Source organism: Sturnira hondurensis, unplaced genomic scaffold, assembly GCF_014824575.4.
Source record: "Sturnira hondurensis isolate 20B ecotype Veracruz unplaced genomic scaffold, ASM1482457v3 Scaffold0009719, whole genome shotgun sequence".
Taxonomy (NCBI): Eukaryota; Metazoa; Chordata; class Mammalia; order Chiroptera; family Phyllostomidae; genus Sturnira; species Sturnira hondurensis.
Genome location: NW_028082350.1, coordinates 17,945,340 through 17,968,740, shown reverse-complemented (window position 1 = coordinate 17,968,740; position 23,401 = coordinate 17,945,340). Strand labels below are relative to the sequence as shown.

Below are 23,401 nucleotides of genomic sequence, written 5' to 3'. Positions count from 1 at the left end.
GCGCAGAGGTCGGCGTCGAGTGCGGCGGAGCCTTCCCACTTGTCCCCGGAGAACTCGGGTTTGCCAGGTGGCTGCAAGTTTGCGACGCCACCCGCTTCCCACGCAGCTCGAGGACGTCACGAGGGAAAATCTCGCCCCTAGGCTGCGGTGGGGACACGGACATTTTTACAGGAATGAGACTCACACGAGACGGTGGGGCCCCTGGCAAAGCTGCCTCCGGGGTCACGGGCAGGTGAGGTGGGACGGAGAACGCGCATCAAAGCCGGCAGGGTGACGAGGTGCGCACTTGGCCTTGTCTGTCCCCATTCGGAGTGTCCCCGTGGGTGGAGCCTGCGGGGCTGCCGCACGAGGGCAAAGAGCAAGGGTCACAGGGAGTCGGCCTGGTGACGACCTCGTCTGAGTGAACTTGTCATGAGAGGCGAGCAGTGCTCTCCTGGCAAAGGGAGGAGGTCCCGCCCCGGCCCACGCGGCTCAGGGGGTTGGGGCCTCGGCCCACACACCAAATGTTACAGGTGTGATGCCCAGGTGCAGGTTCCATCCTAGGTGGGGGTGTGTAGGACCAGGGGGCCAATCAGTGTGTCTCTCCCACGCTGATGTTTCTCTCTCTCTCTCTAAAAAGCAAATTTAAAACGTCCTCGAGTGTGAATTTAAAAAAAGGTCCACTTTGGGGGTGGGGCCGGGGCCGGGGCCAGGGCCAGGGCCAGGGCCAGGGCCAGGGGGTGGGGGCGGGGTGGGGGGTGGGAGCTGCCAGGCGGTAGGTGCCAAGGGGCCCGTGGAGCCCTGATCCTGGAGGCAGGTCCCCAGAGGCAGGAAGCAGGTGCTGCTGGCCGGAGCCCAGACGGTGTCTAGGAACCGTGCCGCGTGCAGCTGCAGACGGGAGCGGCTGCAGACGGGAGCCGACCTCACTGGGTGTAAAATCCAAGCTCAGGAGAATTTTAGGGCCTTAGTCCCCACAAGCCGAGGCTGCATGGAAATACGAAGGGCAGGTTCTTTCACTCTCTGGTTAGTGCTTAAAACATCAATCCTTTCCATCCCAGTCTCCTCCACCCTCAGGGCCCAAGAACATCACAGAGAGCCCTAGGGCGGTTAAGATTATGCAGCAATTATAGAAATTATATGTATCTTGTTTTCCAGCCATAAAAATGGAGACATCTATTTGAATTACGATCATCATCCACTTTAGAACTAATTTTATTTAGAGTTCAATGGATATGTCAGTATAAACCCAGCAGGAAGAAGGAGGATGAAGGCTTTCCTTACACACAACAGGCTTCAGGTGCAGCCCCTTCCTCAGAACGTGCTCTGTGCCGTGAGGTCTGTCCAGAAAATGTGCAGCCGCCGTTCACACAACGAGAACGGTTTGCATGACATCAACGTCTCCTGGCAGCCAAGGAGAGTGGACTGGAATGCGCGTGTGTGAACAATGACGACATCACTGTACCAGTCTATGAGGTGGTAGACACTGCTGAGTGAGCGTGTGTGCTGTGTGGCCGTCACATTCAAAATGACTGAGCGAGTAGAGCAACAAATCTGCGTCCAACTTGGCGTTAAGCTTGGACATTCCTCCACAGAAACCATCTGGGTGCTTCAGAGGCCGCAGCTCTGGGCACCTGGCGATCGGCAGCTTCATCACCACAGTGCACCTGCTCTTGCATCTCGTCTCGTGCAGAGTCGTTTGCAAAACATCAAATCACTCGGGTGACTCAGCCCCCTGCAGATTTGGCACCCTGTGACTTCTGACTTTTCCCCAAACTAAATTCACCTTTGAAAGGAAAGAGATTTCAGACTGTCCACGAGATTCAGGAAAATATGAGGGGGCAGCTGTTGGCGATTGGGAGAACTGTGTGAGGTCCTGCGGTGCCTACTGTGAAGGGTGTCATGGTCCTACATACAATGTTTCCTGTATCTTCATCATTAAATGGCTCTATTTTTCATATATATTGTGACTGGATACCTTCTGGACAGACCTCAATTATTCACATAATTTGAAGAGCTCCTTTTTCTGTTCTCATTTTACAAATGGAACACTCTCAGAGGAGCTAGCTAAGTTACCTGGATGTGCAAGTCTGGTTGGTGACGGTGACGGGGCTGGAGCTGGAGCAGCTGGGTTCAGAGCTGCGCCTCCTGCCGCGCCGTGGGTCTCGGGAGCCTCGTCACTGTCCCAGAGTCACGGAAGCTAAACGTTCATTTGTAGGTATTTAGGTGATGGGACCAAAACACCGTGCATCTGTTTGGGAAATAAGCCACATCCTTAGGAAAATGGGACTGGGGAGTGGACGAGGATTGGAAAGCCGTGCTACCCATGTGTCGTGAGTGTTTTGAGACAGCCACCTAAAGGAGGGCACTGAGACAGGCGGGGGGGGGGGGAGCACGGATTAGGCAGAACCAGTATGCCTGACCCCCGCGGTTGGAGCTGCGCCAGGGGGAGGGCGTTTCAGGGTCAATGTCGCTTCCGGTGTGTGAAGGGCGAGAAGAAAGCGACGCCTTCCACGTGAGCGGAACCACACAGGCAGGAGGCCGTGTGGAGACGAATGGCAAGGATCCGCGGTGTTTTGACTTGCCATGGGTAGAATTCAGGGAGAAGAAATGGATGGTATTCGCTCCTTCTGCACAGTCTTGAACAGACTCTCAAACGCCTGGCAGTCAACAATGGAAGTTTATTAAGTGGGTGCGAGTGGCCTTCTAATTATTGTTTTAATTGTGAAGTAGCAACGATTTCTATCTTGGGATAAATTCAGGATTTATCGCACCTTCCACACCACAGCTCTGTGTTAAAAGTTCCACACGCGTGGCAATCACGAATTCTCAGGGTGGCATTTTCCCTAAGGCCAGGCTCATAAAAGGAAACTGGTTTTGACAGAAAAGTGCTGTATTTGATTTTTCAGGTTTTTCTGATGGCTGAAGTATATCGAGAGCTCTTGATTGATTGTGTGTAAAGAAATAGGATGGATGAAGACTCTGTTTTTAAAAGTCAATTCAGGGTTCCGACATATAGTATTAGTGTTGTGATAACAAAGTAAGTCCTTTTCATTTAAACATTTAAAGCTGCATTCAATTGGCAGTGTAGACAAAACCTTAGATTTCATATTTAAACATCATTAAATATAAATCAGAGTGTACATGCATCCATTTAAATAATACATGAGACTGTGAGCTTGTGTATAGTGGGAGGCACAATATTCTGCCTGATGACAGGGGACACGTTAATCAGTGAGTGAGGACTTGTCTCACAACCTCTCCCACACTTGCTATTACCTGTCTGTGGACAGGCAGCGGCCATTCTGCCAGGTGTGAGGTGGACTCTCATTGTGGTTTTGATTTGCATTTCATTAACAGATAGTGAAGTTGAACATTTTTTCATGTATCTGCTGGCCAATTGTATGTCTTCTTGGGAGAGGTGTTTGTTCAGTTCCTCTGCCCGTTTTTTCAAATCCTCACCCAAGGATACATTTATTGATTTGAGAGAGAAAGAGATTGATTGACTGGTTGCCTCCTGCACGTGCCCTGACTGGGGATTGAACCCACAACCTAGGTATGTGCCCGACCAGGGACCAAAGCCCCAACCTTTGGTGCACAGGACAATGCTCCAACCAACTGAGCCATCTGGCCAGGGAGCCGTCATTTCTTATCCGGTGTGTGTTTGGTGTCACTTTATATATTTCGTGAGTTCTTTATCTGGATGTGAACCCCTTGTTGGGGCTGTCGTTTGTAAGCATCTTCTCCCATCCAACTGGCTGCCTTATTGTTTTGTTAGTGGCTTCTTTGGCCATGCAGGTTTTTAGTTTTAGTTTCATTCAATCATTTTTGCCTTTACTTCCCTTGCCTTTGGGGTCAAATTCATAAAACCCTTTCTATGACCAAGGTCCATGAGTTCAGTACCTATGTTTTCTTCTACGAAGCTTATTGTTAGGTCTTTTATTTTGGTCTTTGATTCATTTGGAATTAATTTGGGTACAAGGGGACACACTATAATGTAATTCCATTCTTCAGCTTGTGGCTTTCCAATTTTCCCAGCACCATTTACTGAAGAGGCTTTCTTTTCTCCATCGAATACTCTGGCTCCTTTGTCGAAAATTATTTGCCCATATGCACGTGGGTTTATTTCCGGGCTCTCAAATTCTGTTCCATTGGTCTGTGTGTCTGTTTCCCTGGTTTTTTGATTATCGTTGCTTTGCAGTGTAATCAAGAATAGAGGTAATAAGTGACCTAGCGCCCTCCTTCTGGGTGTCTGTTCCCCCAAATTGAAATCATTTAACCACAAAGATATGTTGACCCCTAGGTACACTGCCGCCTTATTCCCGGTGTCCACAACATGGAAGGAACCGCAGTGTCCTCGGTAGATGACTGGATAGAGGAGACGTGGTACATCTGTACCCGGAAAACCACTCAGCCACGAGAAAGATGAAACGCTGCCACGTGCGACAACATGGACGGACCCTGAGAACGTCGTGCCACGTGAAGTGATTCGACAGAAAAAGCTGAGAACCATGAGATGCCACTCACGTGTGGGACGTACAGTGGAAAGTGACCAGTGAGACAGACACAGAAAAACTCACGGACACAGATGACAGTGGGGCGGTCACCAGCGGGAAGCGGGTGGGGGTGCTGAAGGGTAAAGGGGGTCAAATACCTGGTGACGGAAGCCAATCTGGCTTTGGGTGGTGGGTACACGAGGCAACGCACAGAGGAAGCTGTGCACTTGAACCTATGTAATCTCACTCACCAATGCCGCCCCAACCAACTCAATAAAAATAACAATAGAGATGGGAAAGTGAAGTCAGGCGCCGACTCTGGGCCTCAGCGGCCGAACGGAGCGGGGGTGTGGGTGGGTGGGGTGGGTGTGGGGGACGTAAGCTGGTGCCGGACGTGGGTGCGAGTCCCGCCTCTCCCCCCGACTCCTGTGGACGTCCTGCCTCTCTCTCACCACCCAGAACGGGAAGGTCCACGTGGGGCCTTGTGAAGGATGAGGGGGCACGTGTGACGAGGCGCTCAGCCACGAGTCTGAACCCCAGGACCCGCCCCGAAAACAGGAGCGTGCTGTGTGCAGTGCCCCCCCTCCACCACCCCTGCAGGTGAGCACCTGGACACCTTCCCACTTCCTACTATTTTTAACTCTGGCCAAACCCACCTCATTATCAAGTTTACAGATCGAGGAAGAAGGTGTTTTGCTTCAAGTGCCTGGAACAAATGCCATTATTCAAGGCTCAGCAGACGTGCTGCCCTGGGGGGCTGCTCTGGGCCCCCCGAGGGGTGTGCTGAGAACACCGACAATAACGGGGAGCCAATTGCTCTGTGCCAGCCATCTGGGGAGCAAAGGGTAATTATTACTTTGGCAGGCAGGATAAATGTTCTTTTTCGTATGTGGTCTATCACAATTTTTTCAGTTTCACCAGAGCGGGCCTTCAGAGGCAGGTTTCGAAAACCTATTTTGAGGCCTCTTCAACGAGCGGCCATGTCCCTGGAACTGACTCCGCGGCTTCTGTTTCTCGTCTGAAACGAGGCCTCCATGGCAACCGCTCCTCCCTGCTCACAGCTCGTTCTCTGAGAGGGTACTTTGGGCCTCACACTTTAAAAAAAAATCAAATGGGCGCTGGAGTGATGGGTACAGCGTGTCACGGCTCTGTTAAGCAGTGTAGGCAACGGAAAAGCGGTGCGACGACTGAGACAAAGCGAAACGCTGACTTTGTGTGTTTGGTGTTGTGCTGCAGGAAGCCCAAAGCTAAGAAACCTCCCCGGTGCATCCCTTCGGCTGCTGTCGGGACCCCAGCTGCCGGGGGCTGAGGGGCAAGTCCGCAAGGTGTCTGAGTCCCTCTGTTCCTTCCAGCACCTGCCTTCCCTTCGGCTCCACTCCGTGCTCCAGGGCTGGACCCAGGGCGCCCAGTGGCTCAGAGCGACAGGTGCCAGTCACAGCACCAGGCGGTGGGGTGCTGAGACGCAGCGGCAAGAGTGGTGGACCTACGACGCCTTTCGTTTGTCCGTGTCCCTTCTACTTTATTCCAGTTCATACGAGGGACCTTTCCAACCGCACGGAGCTGTGTCAGCGCCTTCTGACTGGATCTGTGAGCTGTGATAGCACATGCAAACTGGTGCTGCTTTTTAAGGGCGCATTTTGTAAATCATGCATTTAAAGCTGCATCTGGTTCACAGCATGACAGGGCCTGGGTGAGTTCAGCTTCGTCTCCCCTGCAAAAAGTAAAAATGAAAAAAGAGGTTGGGATCCTAGCCTCGGGGAGCTCAGAGGGTGACCTGATTTGGAAACTGGGTCACAGTGGATCTTAATTCAGTTAAGATCAATTCATTAGGGTGAGTCCTAATCCTGTTAGGACTGGTATCCTTATAAACGGCGAGCCTTCGAACACAGAGGCCCACACAGAAGGAGGGGAGACCTGTGCGGAGACACAGGGGGAGGTCGCCGTCTGCCAGCCGGAGAGGTGCCCGCACGGGGTCTTTCCCTCGACCCCTGGGGACACCTGCCGGGCAGGCAGCTCGATTCTAGGCCCCCGGCCCCAGAGCAGGAGACGGCGGAAGGGTTTCTGCTGCATTACAGCTGCCTTAGCAAAAACACACAGGCTTACACCTCCAAGTCTGCACGCCTTCCTCTACCTGCCACAATGTTTTATTGATACAATGAATCTCTGTTCCTAAGTATTTTTACAAGAACTAGTTCAATGAAAAGCTGGTGTGAAGACACTGTCGCTCTGCTAATAGCTCCCTCCCGGGGACGTTTCTACAAAGCGTGACTACTCGCCAGCACCTGCCCACGTCCACGCTGGACGGCGGTCCACCCGCGGAAGGGGCTTCCTGATGTTCCCACCAGGAGGCCGGGGACAGGCCCTCTCCTGCTCTCAGTGGGGACGGCCGCATCAGACGACATTTCTGATTTCTGAGCACCTGCCGAGACTGCCCCACGCCGGGCTCGGGCTCCTCCCTCTCTGGTTATCTAACACCCACACACATGGCGGGTGCCGGTGCCTAAACCTTTCCGTGTCCCTCCAGACGCCTGGCGCTGACGCCTCCCAGTCCGGGGTTTGCAGGGCCCTCTTTGCCCCCAGCTCCCAGCTCCACCTGGGATGCTGGGATGGCCCCCTCCTTTGGTCTTGACCTTCCTTCCTGGCCTGACCTTTCTGCCTCACTTCCAGTTTCTCACCCTGCCTCTGGGGTCATCCACCTTCGCCTCGGTGGTGGGGGGTGGGGTGGGGGTCCGCTGCGCTTGCCCAGACACCGCTTGAATTACTCAGCATCGGCGAGACTTTTGTGAGTGGAAAGCAGCAAGGAGGGCTCATCAGGGCTCGTCAGGACCTGGACAAGGAATGAGAGCAGCGGCCGAGGCCTGCGGGAGACGGGTCACCAGCAACCACTGCCCAGGCCTCATGACCTTTAATTCTCAAGGGTCGGGAACAGGTCTAACTCAGCTTTGGACCTGGATGCCTTTCAAACAGACAAATCGGAAGAAACGCAGGTGTAACTGTAGAGGCGACTCCTCATGTCACCCCCGCCCTGCTCAGTGGATTTCTGGGTCTTGACCGATGCGCCAGGCCCGTTCAGGGAGCCCTCTCGGTGTGCTAAGTGTGCACCTGGGGCTTCACAGGTGGGGTTTCGCTCACACCTTTCCTACACGCTTGCTGTGTAACCGTGGGGAAGTTACCAAAAGTCTTCCAAAGTTCCAGCTTACAGTGTGACCGAACCCCACATTACTGATTTCACAGACCACAATGAGGATTACATAAGAACACAAACCATAAAGTGCCCAACGCGTGGGAAAAGCTCAGTATTAGTTGTCCGTGTGCATTCGTTTTTTTGTGTGCTCTTTTTAGTAAGAAAGATGTGAATGGTGACTGTTCCTTGGTAAGACTTTAGGGTTGAGGCTCAAAGTGCCAGGCATTTCCCTCCCACACACCAAGAGGACAAACACAAATGATTCAGCCCTGGCTGGTGTAGCTCAGTGGATTGAACACAGGCCTGTGAAGCAAAGGGTCCCTGGTTCGATTCCTAGTCAGGGCACATGCCTGGGTTGCAGGCCAGTTCCCAGCAGGGGACACATGAGAGGCAACCACATATTGATGTTTCTCTCCCACTTTCTCCTTCCCTTCTCCTCTCTCTAAAAATAAATAAATGTTTAAAAAATATCATTAAAATGATGTAATAACCCCACAGACGTGTGTAGGCCAAACAGAGAACCCGCACACAACGCAGGTTACGGCAGCAGTCACTGAGGACTGAGACCTCTGTGCCCGACTCACCCACTCATTGTCCCTCGTACTCCATTCCCACAAAACCAACGCCCCCAGGAGAACGCAGAGGCCCAGTCCCACGGGAGGACTGACCCAGGAAATCCGACAGGCCAGCATCTCCACGTAGGACCGCGGCATGTTTGTGGCGCTGACAACAAACACCACGGCTTACTTCTAACACAGCCGTCGGCCGCAAATTGTGCGTTTATGAATTAGTTGAGCAAACCCAGCGTCCCGCAGCCCCACAAATATTGACATGATGCAGCACCTCAATATGCTCTCAAAAACAGCTTTTACATCGCTACGGGGTTTTGCCAGGAAATCAGAGATTTATGCCAGACACCGGCTCTCTTCGGTTGTCTGCCGGCCTTGGCCGGTGTTCTGTGTGCGGTGACAGGAGTACCGCAGCGTCATCCGCGTAGCAAGGCAGACGGACGACAGAGCCGCACGCCTGCTCCTCCAAGTTCCCGATTCTCTGTGGTTACAAACACGTGGATGGGTTAAGAGAGCCCGAGTGTGTGTGTGGAGACCGCTGCATGTCCATTTCCTCTGGCACAGTGAGGCGACGGGAGAGTCCAATGGCGAGTCTGAGGGCCCTTCCACATGTGTCCCTCCTTCTGGGACAACACCCGTGATGCAATTCTGGGGAAATGACGGCGCACACGCACCGATGCACAGGGTGGGCTCTGTGATCTCGTGGGAGCCGACCTCATGCTGACTTCGGTTGCATGAACCTGAGACTTGGCCTCCTTAGCCGGAGAGAAGGAAGGAGCACCAGCATTCTATGGCCAGATTAGGGGTCAGACAAGGTCATATACACCAAATGCCTAGCACTGTGCCCAGCACATTAAAAAAAAGTTGATGTACACCTTCACTTCTATACAATTAGTTCTTTGGTTGATTTTGCTGTTTTTGGTATGTGTATGTTCTAGGGAGCCCCCAAAAGGGGAATGAGTTTTAGTCACAATTCATCTCCAGTATTTAGCAATATCCATGATACAGCTAATTAGTATCTATGTATTTGTTAAAATGGGAGAATGCTTTAAATTGAGGTGTGATTAATTCATTGCTGATAGAGTAAATCCCGATACAAAAAATGGTGACAAACACAAGTATGTTGGTTCATCAAATACTCTGCCTAAAGACGTTACTACATTTGAGTCACAGACAGTTGCAACTTTCGAAGTTTTCATTCTTCTGTGCTGTCCGTACTGATTATCCCCTACGGACGGGCAAAGCAGCCATGAACTTAATGGTTTGACACGGTTTATAGCTTACGTCAGAGACAAATGCGGAGACTCCATGTTGAACAGGTGCTGCAACAAGGAAACGCACAAGAGGCCACTGCTGCTGGGACAGCTGGACACCTAACTCTGCTCGGCCACGGCACAGGCCGATGACTTGGACCCGGAAGACCGAGTCCCGGTTCCCCAGGCGGACCCGGGGAGAGAGAGAAGGCACGAAGGCCCGAGGAGGTGGCCCGAGGAGAGACTGCGGAGCAGGGGGCTGCAGTGTGAACCGGGAAGGACTCCGGCACAGGAGGCTCTGAACCACGCCCGGGCCTCGAGTCTCCAAACGTCCGACTGCCTGTCAGCTGGGCTCTGACGCGTGGAACTGCAGACGGCACCTGCGGCTCCGACGGCAGCGTGACAGAGGGGACCAGAGGCTCTGACACAACACATGGTGGAGGCGGGCTTCAATGGGACAGCGGGACGGCCCTGAGGCACGCATTTGTGAAAAGCACCAACAGACTTTTGTGACTCATTTCCCGAGGGAAGGGAAAGGGAAGGACCTCGTGAGTCCCAAACAGCTGACTCAGGAGACCTGGGGGCGAGGCCGACAGACGGGACAGATTGGGCCTCGTGAGACCGTTCGTTCCAATTCCTGGTTTCATTGAGCAGCCTGGTCAACAGCCACGCGTCCGTCTCTGGCACTGACTGTGGAGAGCGGCCCTTAGCCACCAAGGGTTTCGGAGGTGCAGGGCCTTACCGAGGCGGCGTGGCTGCGGAGGCAGGTTCCCGGGGCCCCCTCTGCAAGACACGCGAGTGGAAAGCAGACTGTTCCCCGATGCCGCCCTGGTGCTGCCCTGGGGGCGGGGGCAGGGCCAGAGCCCTCACCACCTGTTTGCCTGGTTTCTACGTGCTGCCCCATGAACCTTCACCGTATTCATGCCCGTGCACAGCCCACTGCCACGGTCACTGCACCTGCACTCGGCGCCCCGAGGGCCGTTCGGCAGGACGTGGACGGTTCCGAAGCCAAACAAGGGCCGAGCCTCAAACCTCAGCCTCTGTGAACCTCTGTCTTCTGTAGAATGAGGATAATCTGGCAAAACTGTGAAGAATAAGTGAAAGTATCAAAATGCTACACACACAGATGTTCGATACATTTGAATGACATACTTATGAACTACATGCACGGATCACATACACATAAACCACACACATGCGTATGTAATTTAGGCACGTAATTTTCAGTTTTACAAATAGATTTGGGAACAACGTGCCATCAGCCAACTTAGAGTTGCTCCGTCAAAGTCCATGAATGCTTCCGAGGGCCCTGGGCAGGAGACACGGTGGGTGTGTTTAGTCCGTTCATCTGGGGAGGGAGGCCTAGCAGAACTGAGTTTCTTCTCACTGACTCTTCTCTCACGGAACCAGTTTTTTCTTTTTTAAATTTACTCTTAGTCGGGGTATGCTCACTGATTTGAGAGAGAGGTGAAGGTGGGGACGGAGAGGATGGGAAACATCCACGAGAGACAGACATGGGTCAGCTGCCTCTGCGATGGGCCCGGCGGGGACCAAACCGCCACCCAAGCTCGTGTCCTGACCCGGAGTCAAACCCATGACCTTTTGGTTCACGGGAGGATGCTCCAGCCGAGTCACACTGGCCAAGAACCATAAAAGCGCTCGACCTGCGCGTATAAGGAGCTCCGCCCCCAGGGAGCGCATCAGACTGTCAAGGGGCATCTTTGCACCGAGCGGGTCCGGAGCCAGGCGGCGGAAAGGGTCCTGCCCCAGGGACTGTCTGGCTCCGCAGGCCTCGCTCTGTCCAGAGGCACCGCAGGGCGGCCGCCTCACCGCGCTCAGCCACAGCCACCCCGCAGGACGGCGCTCTGCGGACGGAGACGCCGATGCGCCGCCAGAGCGGGCACCCTCGGTGGTCTCCGGGAGTCTGCGCTTCCAGTTCCCTGAGCGGCTCTGACCGCCGTCACTCGGGCGCAGACTGGCTCCCCAGGCGATCGCTGTGGCCTCATCGGCTGGCGTTGGAAGTACACACTTGCCCTCCCCCCTTTTTGCTTGTTATGCACTGGCTTAACGGGTGTGCTTATTAAAAGTTTTAACAGTAAAGAACAGAAACCATGGTTTATGGCCCAACAAAATGTACTTCCGTAAGAAACCGCATGTCAGTGACACATTCAAAGAAACAATGCAACACGTGCCAGACGAAGAACTTACAGGTCACGTTTATTTGACAACAGAATGTCTAATTCTTTAAGAAAAAGTTTTTAAGAACCTACTACAGTAAATTTTCAAACCAAAGAAAAATATTAAATTACTTGAAGGCACAGGACAGCATAAACTCATTCACGTAGCAGGCAGATTCTGTGCTGGAAACGGGGGTGGGGTGGTGGTGGTGGTGGTGTGTGGTGTGTGTGTCTAAATTAAACACAAATATCCAGGGCAGGGGTACTCACACACTGCTGGTTGACTGGGGCTAATACTGTGAAGGACCACGGGGGATTTGAGCATCAGATTTTGTTTATAGAAATAAGAACCTCCCAACGTCAGAAGTGCACTGTCCTACCCCGGCAAAGCCCGTTTCCCTCACAACCCAGAATCCCGGGGCTCCTTTACCAAACACAAAAGCACCTGGTGAACTGCTCACACTCAGCTCACACACCGACGTCACTCACGGACTTTGTCACGTCTCCCAACCCTTTGCCCCAGCAAACTGAGGACAGACGACGGGGCGGTAGAGACATGCCCACGTGACGCTGGTCTCAGGGACTCCAGAGCCACTAGCAAGGACTCACCACCTGCCGCACAGCGGGCAGAGCACCAGGCCCAGCTCACCGCAGCCGGCCCTTCCCGGCTGGAGGTTTGAATACACCCTGGGGTGCTCTGCCCGCCCCTCCTAAGGTCCTCAGACAGGGAATTTCGAAACCCCGGGACGCCCAGGCCCGCACTCAGCCTCCACACCGTGCTCCCCAAGGCAGCACCGCTCGTTATCTCCACAGCTCCCCTCCCCCATGTGGCTCATCTCCTTGAACTCAGGCCTTTGCGAGTCCAGTGAATCCGCCTTTCCCAGGGGCCTTTTCAAGAGCTTTGCTGGGAGTGCCGGGATCTTTTTTTTCTTTGTGGTCTTTTCCGGAAGGCAACCCAGACTGCCCCCCCCGCCCCCCCGCCCCCAACTCCCGTTCTGGACTCTGACTGGAAGACACTGGCACCGGAGCACACAGTTCAGCGAAGGGTGCTTCCACTTTATTTCAGTTCTGACCATTACACGCACTGGGTTCTCCAAGATCACACCTAAAACTCCGGTGTGGGGAATCGGTTTACACACGGGGGCTGGATCGGACACAATTAATTGTGGGCTCTGCTATTAAGTTAACATTTATACGAACACACGGAGCTTGAAACTTACAAAACACCCAAATGATAAACAGTGAAGGCAGTTAAGTATTCACTGATACGTTTACATCCTTTATCGTACGTGGTATATACTTAAGAATTCAACTACATATTTCTGAGTTTGCAAGTCAGATCCTGCCCAGCAACCTGCCATGTATGATCCATGATCTTTTTAAAATTTTAACCTAGAGACAAACAGAAAGATTTAATCAATTTAACCTTCCCGGCGTCCTCAGAGAATCACCGGAAGCACCCTCCAGTAAAATAAAAACGGCGGGAAGTCCTTTTGCCCCAAAGGAACAAGACCCCGCGAGAGACAAGACCTTGGGTGCGGACTGGACCCTGCAGGCACACGCTCCCCCTTCTCCCCCCATGAGGAGTGGCAGCGACGGGAGGGGCAGAGAGCCACCTGTCACTGCTATCAACTGTCGCTGTTTTCAGTGTTTAAATGCTCATTTCAGTTCTGCAACAATACCAGTCTCTGCTTTGAAAGGCGATCCTATCTTCCGAGTGGAGGGCGTCAACAACTTCCGACGCGATCTCTGGGAATAATTCGCAGCTCTGAACCGTGCTTTAGAAAAACATTGCCTACACAAACAAACAGAGCATCAGGTTAGGTGTGCGGAAAACGGGTAATTCCAACAGTTCCCACACATGGTAAACAGAGCAGCGCAGAGGAAGCCCAACAGCACAAACGCCATCAGAACCTGAGTCCAGGCTTCCAGGCCCCACTCTGCGCCCCTCCCCGCGCCTGCCAACACCCCGAGTAAGGACGCCTGCCCCAAGCACACCGACTGGTCCACCCCGCACGTCACAACGGGAATCTGCTCAGTCGCCAGCACTGGCTTCGGTGCACAACCAAATACTCAAGCACAGGCAATCACAACCCTTCACTACCACAGGAGACCCAGGTTCAGAGACCTGTCCAACTCAGCCCGGGTCCCATCACCGGCACCTTCCACTACAATGCAAAGAAACTGCGATCTCTAGGGCCGGAGAACAAAACCCTTAACCCCTAGGTAAAAGACGTCTGCACTGCAAAGTGCCTCATGATTTTCAATGAATAACCCTTTCAAGTCATTAAAACCATACACCTAAAACACTGAAGTTTGAAACATTAAAAATTTTAAATCCCTCCAAAAATTTCAACCCCATGATCTGTAAGGAAAATATAACTTTGCTCGAAGACAGAAGTACTTTAAATACTGCTCGAGATCAAGGTAACCTTTTAGTAATGCATGCTTAATTTCAAGATTCTAGTTAGATCACAACAGCCAAAAAGGGTCCACTTAAAGATAGGAGACTGCCCACTACACAGTAGGCGCACTTAGGCCCAGTTTCTAGCCAGAACCTTGGTGCGTGGCCCCTCTGCGCCCAGGAGGCCACCTTGGACGGCTGACCAGCGGGCACTGTGCCTGCGCGTCCCCACTGCCCTGCAGGGCGGGGCGGAGCCGCGGGTCCCCGGGAGCACAGCCTCCCCTTCTGACTCTCTGTGCGGCGTCGCTCCTTGTGATGCTCATTACTCTGGTGTCCGCACCATGGAACACAAAGTGGGATGTTACGTGTAACGGCACAAGTTCCTGCTCAGACACGTGGGGAAAGGCTGGCACACAGCCCCGAAAACCCGCTGTCGTCCCGGTGAAGCCCCACCTGGTCCACATGCCGCCTGCCCCCCTTCCCATGGTTCCGCACGGGCACTCACCAGCAGTCTGCGAGGGGTTTATTCCGATCCCATCTAGAAGGTAAATGACAAGGCCGTCTAGGTTATTCTGCCTCTGACACGGCCCCCCGGCAACAACGGACTGGCCGAGAACACCAGACGCCAGCAATGCAGGTGAAGGACCCGCTGGCACACTTCACTGCTGCGGGTGCACGACGGCTCCCCCCGCCCCACCCCCTGGAGGGGGTCTCTGTGCCAGAGGCGCAAGGACAGGCATGCGCAGAGGTGTTGCTGGCTTGCGGCTCCGAAGGCCTGGGCGCCCACAGGCACTGAGTGCAAGCTCCACAGACACCCGTGAACAGTTGACAAAGCTCTGATGAACCTAAAGGCTTCCAGAAAGCAGGCCAGCTCTCCTCCCAATGGAGAACCATGTCGGTGTGACGGCTGCAGCCCACCCCGGAAAAAGAAATTGTCTGGTTGGTACGGAGCCGCCTGCCAGTGACAGGAACCATCAGGGTGCTCTGGACGTGTGGCCGGTCTCCCCCCGCTGCGGCGTCTCTCCTGGAGCCGGGCCCGCCGGGCCCGCCCACAGCACTGTCCCTTGCGCTTTAAGGTGGTTCGGAGGTCAGGTGTCTGGGCGGACAAAAACCTTACTCCCACCTACCAGCAGGTAACAGGTTTCATGAGGAGAGAAGACAAGGTATAGCGAAGGCATATTCCTTCCTAACTTAGTGATTCTAAAAGCATTTACCAACGTCACTCACTCAAAACAGCGCGGTAAATACAAGTGACTGTCAGTAACACTCTGGTGGAAGCGACAGGACAGAGGACATACACAGCGCTCTGCTGCTGCGAAAAGCATGAAGAATCCAGAGAGAGGTAACTGTGGACAATAATCTTGACCTCGTGTTTTCAGTTATGTATGTCCTTCATGTTGATGTAAATTTTAGGCTTTTTTACATTTAAGCCAATTTTAACTACTTTGACTTCTTTTTGCATAATATCTATAGTTCTGATGTAAGACATAGTATTAAAATGAATTCTTACCGTTTGTAATAATCGCACTTGTGGCTGCAGGGACTTTGAACTAAAGGGGAGAAAAAACAGACTTTAGACACAGACACACTCTATCCAGGGTGGGTAGCTTAGCAGGGAGGGTGCACATCATTCTAACACGCGACTCATCGTTTAGGGTAAGAGGCATCATCCCCAAAAGTGCCACTGTAACTGGCTTAAAAAATACGACACTGTCCCATAAATACATTTCGTTGTGACTGTGAAATGTACATTTTACTCACTGTCAACAACAAACAAACAAAAACAACCAACCGGGTTTTTGTGCAGCTGCAACCGGGGGTGGGGGGGGGCGGCACCAGTAAAACACACTAGCTGCTCCTCCCACCCTGAATCCCCACACGACTCTCTCCAGGCAACGCGCATTTCACGGTCAGCAGCTCTCATCTCCTTTCTTCCTCGGATTCCCTGAGTCTCACAGCCACGACGGAGGCGGCTTCTCAGGCTCTGACAGCTCACTGCTCAGCTGAGCTAACCAGCCATGTGCTGGGAAAGTTCACTGCTTTTTATGACGAGAACTTTGCGAGGGATTTAAACCCACAGATTCGTGGGCCGGTCAAGTTGGCTCTGGGTCCCCTGAGAGTCTCTGTGGTGTCACCTGGTGAAAGGCCTTCCCACTGCGGCCTCGAAGCCACAGCCCCCTCAGTGCACAGCGCCGAGACGCGCACTAGCCAGTCGCTGGAGTAGAACTTGACCGACATGTGCGGCCGTGCAAGCCTGCCAGTTCACGTCCAGCTGCATGCCCGTGTTCTCATCCTCAGGCTACAGAAGGGGACCTCATGCCTTTGCCTAATAAACAGCACCAGGAAACAACCGCAGCACAGAAAAACAGCTATTCCCACTGTAACTGAGCTGCTATGTTACATAAGTAATTATCAAATATTATTGTAAGTGAACTGCATTATACACACAGGTCTACTTATATTAGACCAAGAGATCTGAGGGACAGAGGAACTGAGAGGCTAGTCTACGACACGCAGATAGTTAATAACATTTAAAGTGGCCACGCTGTCTCCCATGTCACGCTGCTATTTCTACCCAAGCTACGGCTCCCAGTCGGGTCCAAAGTGGTGCTTTATAGATGCTTCTAAAGATAATGTTTTTTTCTTAAAAACAGAAAACCAAAATATTTTAATAAACTAGACACTTTCAAAAACAACAATTTTACTGACAGTCCATACACAAAAATTTGAAAAGTGTGATATTTAAAATATTACAATTCTAGAATCAAAAGTAGTAAAAATGTGAGTATTCAGACTACATGTCATTATGGTGACATGTTGCTATTTTAAGAAGTTTACATATCACCAAACCTTTTCAAGTTCAGTAAGAATTTCCTTTAATTTTCAATGGTTCCACTGAATAGATGCGTCAATTTGTTGAACTCATTCTTATGTAAGTCCTAATTTCATTCTACTTATTAATCTGCAAATAAGCTTAACTTTAAAAAAATTGTATTGGTTTTAGAGAGACAGAGGAAGGGGGAAGGGAGGGGGATAGGGGGGAGGGAGGGGGGAGAAAGGGAGAGAGATAGGCAGACACTGACTGGTTCCACCAGGTCATGTACTCACTGGTTGCTTCCTGTGTGTGCCCTGATGGGGGGATCGAACCCATGACCCTGGTGTATCGGGAGGACACTCTAACCAGCTGAGCTGCTTCACCAGGGCAGAGCGTAACTTTGTGGAAGCCTTAACCCAGTAATAAGCCACACGGTGGGGGGGGGGGGGTGTCCAAAGTGAGTGCAGAGTCAAAAGTGAGGGGCACACTGCCCAACTGCATTCCACACCAGTGGTTCCGATTCCCACACTTACTTCTTCTGCTGCAAACTTTAACACGGCTGTGAAAGGTGTATTTTCAGGAACACTGAGTCTGCAAGAAGTAAAAAGAATGTTTTAAAAAGGCAATTTTTTTAAAGCTCTTTTGTCTCCCACAACAGCTACTGTAGCAGACCCATACAAATCCGTCTATTGGTCTGAACGCCGTGTATTCTGACTGCACATGTCAGTCACTAACTCTAAAACTAAAAAAGGCAACTGGCCTGTTCGCAGAGATGGTGCCCACAGCTCCACTCAAAAGACAGAGGCAGCCCTGGCTGGTGTAGCTCAGTGGATTGAGTGCGGGCCTGCGAACTACACGATCGTGGTTCGATTCCCAGTCAGGGCACATGCCTGGGTTGCAGGCCAGTTCCCAGCGGGGGACTCACGAGAGGCAACCATACATTGATATTTCTCTCCTTCTCTTCCCCTCTAAAGATAAATAAAATCTTAAAAAAAAAAAAAAAGGCGGAGGCAGACCCAATCAGAAAAGTGGCGCAACTCGCTTTCATTTGAGTCGAGCCATTGTCCGCTCCAACGAGACAAGAGACAAACCTCAGGTTTACAGAGATGGGGTAGCTTTGCAGATGGGATGGGAAGACGAGAGACATGTCCCCTGATGGCTTGAAAGACACAGGAAAAAGAACTGTAGGAAGTGTGAAGATAAATTTTAAAAACTCTTTTCAGAGGAAAACAAGCAAATTTGGGAAATGCAGCAGACTGATGGCTACTACCGAGCACAGTCATCGGGTTTATGTAAAACCCATCATTTTCTCCAGGAGCATTCAGGCCTGGGTGGAGGCAGGGCACGATTCTAGAATTGAGGGTGTGTGCAGGAAAGTGACTCCCAGATGGACCAAAGCCCCTAAGCTGGGTAAGAAGGAAAGACGCTGGGTAAGGCATGGGGGAGAGGGAAAGTTTAGAAGCCAATCATCAGTGAATACAAAGACACGTTTTCAAAGAAGAAATAGTGGGGTAAATCAGCTGTAAGAAGAGAACGTGGTTATTCATAAGGGAGTGTGTGAAAATGACATGTAATAGGTGGAGCGATTCGCGTGGAGACAAACGGATAAAGACAGGGAAAGGTGAGGAGGCTGCCCAGGTCGCAAAGTCAGGGAGCCAACCACAGCTGCCCGATTAGGGGGGCCACGGTACTAACTACTTGGCAACTCATCACTATTTACCACGCACAAAATCCTACTGCAGACCCGACCTCGACCACACAACACATGCCTCCCAGCTGCAACGGCCTCCACTCCGTTCACCCACAACCATGTAAAGGTCCAAGTGGAGTATCCAGGTTAGAACGTGCAGGTTAGACCCGTGCTCCGGGTCAAGGATAAACACGGCCCTGCGCGGATAAAAGGCCCTGTTTCTGCGCATCACTCCCTTCTGGATAAGGTGGTAAGGCTAAGTTCTCACACACGGCAAGTATCACACCCCCAACAGTAGTAAATGTCCAAGTAATCTGAGACCCTGGACGGGGACGTCTCCTCTTCCCTCCTCCAACAGCTGTTCAACGGGGAAAGGCCCTTCTAATCGCTCGCGGACAGGAGCTGTTAGAGGATCCCAATAATCATTCTCAGAGCCCGGTTCACTGTCCGCCCGTCCCACCCTCCACCCGCCGCCGCCCCAGTTAGTCAGCCCCGAGGGGAGGTCCCGCGCCCAGCGCCCCGCACCCTCGCGCCCGGCCGGGATCTGCGCTCGAGTCCGGGTGGGCCCGGGAGGCTCCCAGAAGCGTGGGGAAGGAAGGATGCGGACTGCCCGGGTGGCAGTTGCTCGGGGCGCCAGGCTCCACCTGGCCGGCCCTACTCAGCTCCCCGCGGTCGATATACTCACACTTTGTATGGCAGCCGCGGGTCGGACGTCAGCGTGATCTTAAAGGAAACCTTGGACCTGAGGACGAGAGCGAGAGAGAGTTAAGGTCAGCATTGGGATCGACCACCAGCCCGGCTGCAGACCAGCACTTACATGGTGGAGCCGGTCTGGGCAGATCCACTACCTTCCTGAGAAGCCGCACTTCCGCTTCCGCCGCGGGGCCGGAAGCGCCTTCGCACTCAGTCCACGTCTCCCTTCACGCTGGGGGCCTCCAGAGGTGCTGCTGTCCAAGGCACTGCCTGAGAATCGGCCTCGGATGCTCGTCTAGGCGGAGACTGCGAGTTACAAATACCCACTGATTTTGCATTTACTCTCCTGAGAACGACATATGGATTGTATGGAATGAGGATTTTTCTAAAAGCAGTTATTTGCTGCCGTATTTCTGTCAGGCACCACAAATGTGGACTGTAGGACTGTAGGACCCAGCTGGCCGTTGGGGGCGGAAGTCTGAGTGCTGGAGGCGCAGGTGGAGAGCAGAGGCGTGGCTAGGGGCGTGGTCAGAGGGCGTGACGAGGGCGGGGCTGCGACGCTCTCGAGGTTGCTAGACAACCTGGGCCGGGAAAATTCCAGAACCTGGAGTAGATACTCCACTTTTGTATTAGTAGCGATTTTCAACCACTGTGTTGCAAGAATATTTCTTCACTGATTTTTTTAGATAGAGTGAAACATCGACTCCTTCCACTTACTTATGCACGCATTGGTTGCTTCTTGTATGTGCCCTGATCCGGGATGGAACCTACGGTGCTTAGGCCTGGTCAGGGACTCGCAAGAATTTTTACAACATGCAGCACCTGACTATTTAGTCACTGTCCTCTTTTCCCATAGATTGTCAAATAAAAAAATGACGACAGCCAACAGCAATAGCTAAATGGTGGGAATGAATCAAAATTATACCTATTTTTTAAATTTTTTGTCATATTGGCAGAAAGTATAACATGTCCTGGTGCACCACAGAATCTTAGTAGTTAGTATGTGTGCCACGAGATGAAAAAAGTTGAAAATTGCTGGCATTTGTATTTGCGTCTCCGGCAGCCCAATCCTGTGATACCGTTTAGACTTCTCGTATCTTTTCCCCCCCTTCACACATTACTCTGCAATACTGATGTCTGTTTAAGTTCCTCAGGAGGGTTATCAGGTTGTTGAGAAGATCCCTGTACTGGGCGCTGCGAGGTCCAGCTGGGGAGAGCGACACGTTCACAGGGCATTTCACGGGTTTAGGGGTCTGCTGGGGAAAAACCAGGGCAATTGTCTGCTGATCACCAGCCACGTTTATTCAGTTGAGCAACACGTTTTTCATCCCTTCCATGTTCCAAGCCCTGGAGCTAGAAGCAAGGGGGGGCGGGGCGGGGGGGGTGGTCAGAAAGGTCAGGGGTGGTCAGAAAGGTCAGGAGTTCTCCTATAGCGAGGGAAAGAAGACTTCTGTCCTGTAAATTTTATTACAAATCTAAGCATCTGTGTTTAGGAAATAAGCATCCTTCTCACAGTGTCTGCAGCACTCTCTCTGAGAACCATTGGAAACAGGTGGGCATCAGACTGAGGGGGAGGCGTGATTAATCTTTAGAACAAGACGTGAGATTTTTTCCTCCACATGACACCCATCCGCATGACTTGTTTATTTTGTAACTGGACGTTGTTACCCTTGAACCCCTTCACCCATCCCCCCAGCCACTACTCTGTTCTTAATGTCTCTGAGCTTGTTTTTTAAAGATCCCACATGTAAGCGGATCATACGGTGTTGGTCTTTCTCTGACTTATTTCACTCTGTATAATTCCCTTGAGTTTCCTCCATATTGTTACAAATAGATCTCTTTCTTTTTTATGACTGAATAATATTCCTCTCTCTGTGGGTGTAGATCAGACTTTCTGTAACACGTAAGGTTGCGGATTTCTGAGAGAGGAACAGGGAAGTGACTGCAGTGGGAACTTCATCTGGGCCGTGATTCTGCAGCGGAACTACTCCTTATGGCCACATGGCCCCAGAGGGAGCACTGATTCTGACTATGGAAGGTAAGGCTCCAACGTGCCCCCGACAGGCCTCCTCTTCCCTTTTAAAGGTGCGATTCTTGCCACACGTAGAAAGAGACGGAGGCAAATGCTGATCAATAGATTTGGGGATCAGCTTTGTAGCCTTCGTGCCCCTGTGATGTTTGGGGACAGCTGTAAGGAGAACACTGATTGTGTTTGCCTGCTGTCACCTAGCAGTGCACAGACGACAGCCCCTGCTAACAGTCTCTGTTTCTGAGACTTCACATCCTCTTGCTCCACCACCTGCGAGTGAGTTCGAGGAGGGGTCACAGATCAGCAGCCAATTCTTGGTCACACCTGCCGGGGCCAGCCGACCCTCGTCTCTGTGTTTGAACAACCTTCCCGTCTTCCTTCAATGCTTTTGTTTCTGCTCCTGTGTAGAAGCATATGGCAAACCCTAAACAGAAGAACATAGTTTGATCAGAGAGTTTTTAGAGTGTGTGTAAAAAGCAGTGAAAGCAGGACCCACCTGCCACCGTGGGCCTGCAGTGTCCGGGTCTGCTGCCTCTGCAGAAACTATCAACGTGATGCGTGTGTCAGAACAAAAGGGGAATCGCGGTCTTCCCGGAAGATGCTGGAAACGCCCCGTTCCTGCGTGTTTAGAATGCTCTCCCAATTCAGTCCCCTCCCATGTGTTCATTTTTTGGGTCATTGCATAATTTCTAGAGCCTTCTGAGTTTTATATTTCTTGCAACAAGAAAAGAAACTACAAGTGGATTTATTTACACTCAATATTTTAGTTCTTTTAAGTTTGCTAAGGCATGTAGCAAAACTTGGCAAATATAACAAAAGAAGGGCCTTATTATTTACTGAAAAGTTAAAGTGCTAAAGTATATTTAATGACTGTAAACAAAAGCAAACTCTGGATTTTAGGAGGTAATTGGAAAATGTAACATTTTAAGACAACCAACAGCGTAAACAGCCTAACGTGTTTCGGAAGAGATCCAGGTAGTGCCCCGCGGAGACAGAAATGGCCTCGGAAGGGCACAGGGTCAGCACACAAGAACGAGCGGGATGTCCGTGAAACATCCCAACATCCTGTTTGCAAGAAAACATAAATTAGAAGCAATCACTGCAGCAATTTAAATGTATATAAGGACAAAAATGACTTGCTTACCTCATTATAAAAATTCTTACCAGTTATTTTATTTTTTAGTTACAGTTTACATTCGATGTTATTCTGCATTCGTTTCAGATGCACAACAAAGTGGTTAGAAACTCACGTACTATACAGAGGGGCCCCTCGCCCGGGCTTCAAGCTCCCGGCCGGCCCCCCCCCCCCCCACAGCTATCACAACACCGCCTGTAGGCTGCACTCCACGTCCCCAGGACCATTCTCTAACCACCCACCTGTACTTCTCCGTCCCTTCGCCCAGCCCCCCAACCTCCTCCCTCCGATGGCTCCCAGTCTGTTCTCGGTATCTGTGGGTCTGCTTTTATTTTATTTTATTTTATTTTTTCTTTAGATTTCACATACAAGTCAAGTCATATGTCTAACCAGTTATTTCTGTTGCCAGCTTTAAATAAAATAGAAAACATGTCAGGTTTGGAGGCAAACAAAATTTCTCTCCCAGACTTTCCCCTGCGATGTGACTGTCTTTATGATGGACTAAAATCACCGGGTAAATGTTGTGATCCTGGAAGGTTTCCTCCAGGACATAAACGTGAGGACCTTGCTCCACACACTTCCTGTCGGAAACAAACTGTGGCCTGACTAATGAACAATAAGTGCCTTTCAAGCCCTCAGAAATACATTTCACGAGGCTATCACTGTCACAGTTAGTGCTTTCCGCTGATGGATCTGGGCCAGCTAAACCGAAAATCTTCTGGAAATGATTCACCGTTCTAGATGCCATTAAGAACATTAGTGACTCATGGGAAGACGTCAAAGCGTCAACATTAATTAACAGGAGTTTGAAAGAAGCTGCTTCCCACCCTCACGGTGGCTTCGAGGGGTTCAGTGGAGGAACTGATTGAAGTATGTGGTGGACGCAGCAGGAGAATTAGAAGGAGAAATGGAGCCTGGAGGTGAGACGGAACAGCTGCAATCTCGTGAGAAAACTTTAATTGCTTCTTATACATAAGCAA

At 51.6% G+C, this 23,401-nt stretch overlaps 1 protein-coding gene across 1 annotated transcript; it reads right to left on the bottom strand.

Moving 5' to 3' along the window:
* Nucleotides 1-12,032: 12,032 nt before the first annotated feature.
* UFM1 (ubiquitin fold modifier 1) lies at nucleotides 12,033-19,490 on the bottom strand. Its single transcript, XM_037057688.1, has 6 exons — nucleotides 19,382-19,490; nucleotides 19,250-19,306; nucleotides 17,408-17,465; nucleotides 15,570-15,609; nucleotides 14,565-14,597; nucleotides 12,033-13,450 (listed from the first exon to the last, which is right to left on the bottom strand). Coding segments are annotated over exons 1-6 (258 nt in total). The 5' UTR covers nucleotides 19,384-19,490; the 3' UTR covers nucleotides 12,033-13,382.
* Between the last annotated feature and the right edge of the window lie 3,911 nt (nucleotides 19,491-23,401).